Below are 7,127 nucleotides of genomic sequence, written 5' to 3' on the forward strand. Positions count from 1 at the left end.
AAAAAAACTAAGCTAAACTAAAGAAACAAAACACCTAAAATGAATGATTGGCAGTTCCATTTGAGAACTTTTGGAAAATTTCTGAAGTCCATCTTATTACTTCCTACTACCAAAATGAAAGTTGTATGGATGGTGACACAAAACTAGTATTGGCTATTCAGCTAAAGGGTATGGACAGGTCTCTGATGTGTCAAAGTGCCTTTTATCCTTTTGAATTAAAGTAAAGAAGCATTTAAAATGGATATCATTAGCAAATGTAAGTCTTACTTTTATCAGCTAAAAAAGAAAAAAAACTAGAGATATCAATCTATGTAACAGTTACTTTTTTGGAACCATAACCGAAAGCATGGTGCTCTGTCATTGTCTGGGACTGCTCCTTGTGTGACTTTTGGTTTATGTCAGGCAAGGTTACCAACAATACACAAAGTTCCTTACTGTCCTCAACTGTATAAAACTTGTAAATTTATATTAAAATAAGGCTACTCAATAATCAACCTAGATATGAGAAAAAAAATCAGTCTCCCATATCTGATGAGGTATGAAGGCACAATGATAAACATTAATTTATTAGAGAGTCTGAATGATAAGAATAACAAATTGGATGAACAATTGAAAGTTTGAAAGAACTGTGTCTTTCCTTCATGAACTAATATCGGTGGTGATAAGTAGCATGGAGTCGGTTCTGATTCATAGTGACTACGTAAAAGTTTTCCAAGGAGCGGCTAGTGGGTTTGAACCACTGACCTTGGGATTAGCAGTACACTCTAGAATTACCACTGGACTGCTAACCACAAAGTTGGTGGTTCCAATCCACCAGCTACTCCTCAGAAACCCTATACAGGGTTGCTAAGAGTTGGAACCAACTTGATGACACTTAACAGCAACCACAACATGATTACTTAATGTTTTCAAATTTATGGCTATTAGAGGGTGGGACCACAGCCAAACTAGTACAGTGAGACAGTGAGTTACATAGCACACACACACACAAACAAACAAACAAACAAAAAAAAAAAAAAAAAAAAAAAACAACCTGGAGCTTCTGGAAAAAGAGGTCAGACAGACTATATACCTTTCCATTCTCCTCTCCCCTGTCTCACCCTTACTACCCAGCCTGGACACCTTCAGGTCGGTGGAGCACACCCCCAAAAGTGTCCAGTGTTTTGCCCACAGTTCTCCAAAACACAGGGAGAAGATCCCTGGGAGAAGCCCCATTGGTCCCACAGACTGATCCTTTGGTGGCATCTTATGATGTCTGACTCTGCGGCCCAGCCCTAAAGTTGACCTGGGCAGGACCCTTTATACCTGACTTACCTAGCAAGAAATAAAATAGGCCTGGCCATATAGCCAAAACATATGTGCAAATTGTAAAACCTCAATATGAAAGACAAAAGCCAGCACCAACTATTATATACAAGTGCACAGCTATTTTGAGAATTACACTGTGCAGGCGCAGATATCTACCTGACCTTCAGAGATAAAAATGGGGGACAGTATTTCTTCCACTCATTTCTCAATATCTATCTGTGCACCTCCACCACAGTGACTAGAGGAGGGGCCTGAGCAAGTGGACACCCCCACCAACTGCTGGAGGTTTCTACAATCCACACACACTGATCGGCACAGCAAAGGCTACTGGACAGTCGGCTATGGTTCTATTCTTGTTTTTGACTGGTGGTTTTTGTCTCTGCTTTTATATTGTTTCTGTTTTTGGTCCTTTTGGTCTCACTTTTTTCCTGGGAGTGGAAGCTTTGTCTCACTACCTTACCCAAGAAGAGACAGCAATCATGTCCTTATAGCAAAGCTACAAGCATACCCTGTAATATCCCACCATCTGCACAGGAGCCAATACCAGCTGATACGCATTACATGTGAAAAGGTAGCCTATCTCCAGATCACAACCACCAGGAGACACTTGGTAAGCTTAACAACACAACAACATACATTCATTTATGATTAAAAACCCACCTAACTACTGAAAATATCCAAGAAAAAACAACAACAAAAGATCTCAGCACACGTCCAAGACCAGAAAAGACTAACTGAGACAAATGAGGTGGAGGCAGACATAGACTTCCCACTGGAAGAACAGGAGGCTTTGGATCTCCTTGAGAAGGAATTCAGAAGATTGATATGGAGGCAAATGCAAATGTTCCACAGAGGGGTTGAGGAAAATAAGATGTCAGGAAAGTGCTACAGGAGCAATCAAGTAAGATAGATGTAGCATTGGAAACAATATAAAACCTGAAAAAAGAGTTCCAAATGATTAAGAATAAAATATCAGAAATGGACAACACACTGAAAGGGCAAAGGAGTAGAATTGAAGAGATGGAAGCCAGAACCAGTGATCTGGAAGACAAATCTCTCAATACTAAGATAGAAAAACAAGCAGAAAAGAGAATTTAAAAAATCAGAAGAGACTCTAGGATTCATGCTATAACATGAAGAGGAATAACTTAAGAATTATTGGCATTCTGGAACAGGATAAATCTCAGAAGTTCACAGAGGAGATAGTTGAGGAGCTGCTGGAAGAAAACTTCCCTAGCGTCTTGAAGGATGTGAAGATAAACATTCAAGAAGCTGAATGAACCCTAGGAAGGATAGACCCCAAAAGAAAATCACCAAGACATATCATAATCAAGCTCTACAAAATCAAAAACAAGGAGAGCATACTAAAAGCATTCAGGGAAAAAGAAGTGCTACCTACAAAGGCAAGCATATCAGATTAAGCTCTGACTTCTCCACAGAAACCATGCAGGCCAGAAGGAAATGGGGAGACATATAAAAAAGAAAAATAACTGCCAACAAAGAATCATCTATCCAGCAAAAATATCAATCAAATACTATGGTGCAATCAAAACATGCCAGAATTAGCAGAAGCTGAGATTTTGGCAAAGCCAATCCAGCGCTTCAAAACATCCTAAAGGGAGTTCTTTAGACTGAAAACCAACAAGAACAGACAACAAGCAGAGATTGACAGATGTGGCAACACCTCCTGGAACTCAGTCAACAGATGGCAGAGTTCAGAACAGACCAAAATTACAACAATGAATCAGAGGACCTGCAAGGCCAATCAAAGAGCAAATTTATGGCTATTATTCTGGATAGCTTTTCTATTTCTTACATTTTACTTAGAAGTAAACAGAATTTTCCACAGTCAAGATTTTGAAGCCTGGGAAAGTTAAATTCAGTGTAAGGAATATTATTTAAGCTCCCACTGTGTACCAGTGTTGGGGGACTTTGACACTATTTAAAATTGTTTTTCCTTGCTTAGTGTTACCTCCACAACCCCATTGTGATCAAGTCAATTCTGACTCATAGTGGCCTTGTATAGGGTTTCTGAGGTTATAAATCTTTACTAGAACAAAAAGTCTCATCATTCACTCCTAGAGCAGATAGTGGATTTGAACAGCCTACCTTCAGGTCCTGGTGTGGTGCTGTAGGATAAGTGCAGGACTTCAAGGCCACTTTGAACCACAAGATTGGTGGTAAAAACTCATCAGCCATTCCTTGGAAACTCTATACTGGGTCACTATGAGTCAGAATGGATTTGACTGCACTGAACAACAATGAACAACAAGAGCAGCACCCTTCAAGTTAGCAGTTCAGTGCTTATCCTACAGCATCACCAGTTCTACGTTACATAGTCTAAATCCCCCTATTCTTTTGTTTTTTTTTACTTTAATTAAAAACAAAATTTTGATGAGTTATATATTTATAATCTTTTTTCATATTTTGCTGAAACTTATTCAGATGGAAGAGTTACTTCAACTAGTTTTATTATGACTTAGAATACACGTAAGAATAACTTATGTCTTTCCTACAACTGTAGGTCAATATCAAAATAAATAATAACAGCATAAAACTTGAAAAGATACATTTCCTGATCTCCTCCATCATTGTCTGACTTACCTTTTCACCCTAATTACACTTCTCACGGAGTCCTGATTTCGCACTATAGGATACACACTGCACACTAACCTCAAAGTCCATGATTCAAACCAACCAGCTAGTCCTAGAAAACTCTATACAGGATCACTATGAATTGCAATTTACTCAACGGCACAAAATAAGAGCATAGTGCTTCTAAAATAGCATTGCCAAAACTTATTAGCATTTAATATATCCCTTATTAGCATTTAATAAAAATTCAGTGACATCTTCTACATTCTTCTTTTTAATATTCTAAAGTGATTGACCCAATCACCAACCCAATCCTTTCTTTTTCTGGTAATTTGATTCTTATACATCTAGAAAATCTTTGTTATGTCTTTGACCATAACCTCTGATCGTATTCGATATTCTTTCACCAACAACATGCTTTCTAAGGTTTTTGTCTTTTGGAACTTTTCAAAATGACTTCAAAGAAATCCCTCTCGACTCCTCTTTCCTCTTAACTACAAAGTATTGTTGTTGATGCTGTTAAGTGTTGTCAAGTCTATTCTGACTCATAGTGACTTTGAATCAGTGTCACAGGAGCAGCTGATGGGTTTGAATCATTGACCTTGTGGTTAGCAGTCCAATGTTTATCTTACAGCACCAGACCAGGACTCTGCAAAATAGACAGTTGTAATTGCCTGCTTGATACCACCGTTTGTATAGTGTCCCAGAATATTCAATTTTCCAAGCATAAAGTCAGACTAAAATTAATCTCGCTCCTCTTCTTATCTATGAAGTGGATCAGTCAGAGAATAAAAATAAATAAATAAATAAAGGAGAGGCATTATGGCATGGGGAGAGAAAGAATGTTTCATATAACAAGAATGATGGGCAGGGTTCTTCAAAAATAAGAGAGAAAATGGGTAGTTTCATAGAGGAGTCACTTGAAATAACTAAAAACAAATTGATACACAAGTGAAGAAATAAGAGATCAAGGATAGCAGTAGGAAGAGGGAGAGACAATGAGAGAGTGAGAGTTTGAGTGTTACCATGACAATAAAACCAAATAGGATATGTGCTTTCATTTATACTGGATTCGAATAGAAAGCTCTGATGTAGCACTGGATTGCAAATCACAAGGTTGGTGGTTCAAATCCACCAGCGTCTCTTCAAAACCCAATACAGGGTCAATATGAGTTGAACTGACTCAGCTGCATTTAGTAACAAGAAGACTAGAAAGCGCTTCACTTGAATGGAGTTGCTTGAAACATCATTTTAAATTAATTATAATAAATTAATCTTGCAAGAACATTTGGATAAAGCTATAATAAAATCTGGCTCACATTATCTCATAACAGTACATATTAATGTTTGAAAATTAGTTGAAATCTCCCCCAAAAGAAAGCACTAAATTAAAGTTTGAATAAATACTTTTAAACTTGAAAGATGCACCCTACTGTTAGATAATGCAGGAATGTTGAGAATAGTAACTAAAAACCAATTCTCAAAGTTTGAAAAATCAAATATTCTATACTCCAGGTAATTTTAATATTGCTCAATCACTAGAAATCAGATTATTCTTGGGATTGTATTTAAGTCAAGGCAAGATGGTCTTCTGTTTACCAGTATAATTTAGCCTCATGAGTAAGTAATCTTGTTAAAATATTGTCAAGTTAATTGAAATTGATTTGTGTTTACTAAACATAGTGAATACTAATCAAAATTAGACACTGAAGTATTGGAGACACGTTAAAACCTTTGACAGACACTGTTAGTGCCGCATGAACTGAAGTCGACATTCCTTTTCAGCAGAATATATTAAGAGAAATTAAATGTCTTACATTGCCTTTTTATGAAATTTTTTGATTTGGGAATATTTGGGATTGGTTTTCAGGGAGTTTATTTTTGTTTCCATTGCAACAAATAGCACATTTCCTTTTCCATCTGTTTAATTCCATTCCAGGTTTGCTATTCTCTACCATTCATAGCATCATTGAGCTCCATATAATAGCTTTTATAGGAAACAAACATTACCAGGCAATTTGGAAAGCAGGTTGATGATAAAGCCTGATAGTTCACGTGCCCTGGTCTGGTACCTTGGCTCCCCTCTGAAACTTCCATCAAATGGGCTCCATGTCGTCTCTGGTGCTGTGTGTGTATTGGCTCTATGAGGCTTAAAGAAACATTTCTCTTAGTACAAAAATAAACCCACCATAATCATTCGTTTAGGGAAATATTTTATAGTTGTTGCGTAACCTGCTCCCTTATGCCCTGCAATATTCATTAGCAGATTTCTATGTTTATGAGTGATATTACATGGAAATGGTTATATGGGAAGCTAGCAGATGTAACCACCAAAATAAATTAGAACAAAAAGTTCTGTTTTTCTTTTCTTTTTTTTTTTTTTTTTTTTTACAGATGGTTCCATCGAATATGCTTTTTCCCCCTTCCACTTTAACATTTAGTATTCTTTCAACAGAAAACTTTTCTTTACTGACTATGGGAATGTGGCCAAAGTGGAGCGATGTGACATGGATGGGATGAACAGAACAAGGATAATAGATTCAAAGACAGAACAGCCAGCTGCACTGGCACTGGACCTAGTCAACAAATTGGTTTACTGGGTGGACCTTTACTTGGATTATGTGGAAGTAGTGGACTATCAAGGAAAGAACAGACATATTATCATTCAAGGCAGACAAGTAAGTAAAGTATTTGCTAGAAAATACAACTAATGTAATAAAATGAATAGTATACAATGGATAAGATGAAAAATGTACAATCTTGGAAATTTCTTAAAAGTGAAGCTATTATGAAGCATAAAAATTGTGGTATGTGTATTTATCATATGAGATCATTTTCTTTTCAGATTGCATCCCACGTTTTTAGATAAGCTTATCAATGCTCCTTCCGGTCTATTAAAAAAAAAAAAAAAAAAAGACAGACAAATACAAAGCAACCCAAAATAAACACAAACAAACAAGAATGATACAACTGTACTTAAGAAAGAAAAGTATTAGGATAGGAAAACTATTATGACCTACCTACCTGTGGTTGTTGATAGGTGCTGTTGAGTTGCCTCTCCCACATAATGACCCTATGTACAGCAGAACCCTCACAATCATTGCTATATTAGAGCCCAATGTTGTAGTCACTGTGTGAAACCATCTCGCGAAGTGACTTCCTCTTTTTAACTGACCATTTATTTCATCAAACATGCTGTCCTTCTCCATGTATTTGTCCCTTCT

General features: G+C 36.8%; 1 protein-coding gene across 1 annotated transcript in view; it reads left to right on the forward strand.

The window, feature by feature from the left end:
* Positions 1 to 7,127, forward strand: part of LRP1B (low density lipoprotein receptor-related protein 1B) — a 2,342,762-nt gene that overhangs the window by 1,055,036 nt on the left and 1,280,599 nt on the right. Inside the window, exon 8 of the mRNA XM_006834597.1 lies at positions 6,359 to 6,581. Within this exon, the coding sequence (XP_006834660.1) occupies positions 6,359 to 6,581 (223 nt within the window). The remainder of the gene's footprint in view (positions 1 to 6,358; positions 6,582 to 7,127) is intronic.

The sequence above is a fragment of the Chrysochloris asiatica genome, unplaced genomic scaffold (assembly GCF_000296735.1).
Source record: "Chrysochloris asiatica unplaced genomic scaffold, ChrAsi1.0 scaffold00012, whole genome shotgun sequence".
Lineage (NCBI taxonomy): Eukaryota > Metazoa > Chordata > Mammalia > Afrosoricida > Chrysochloridae > Chrysochloris > Chrysochloris asiatica.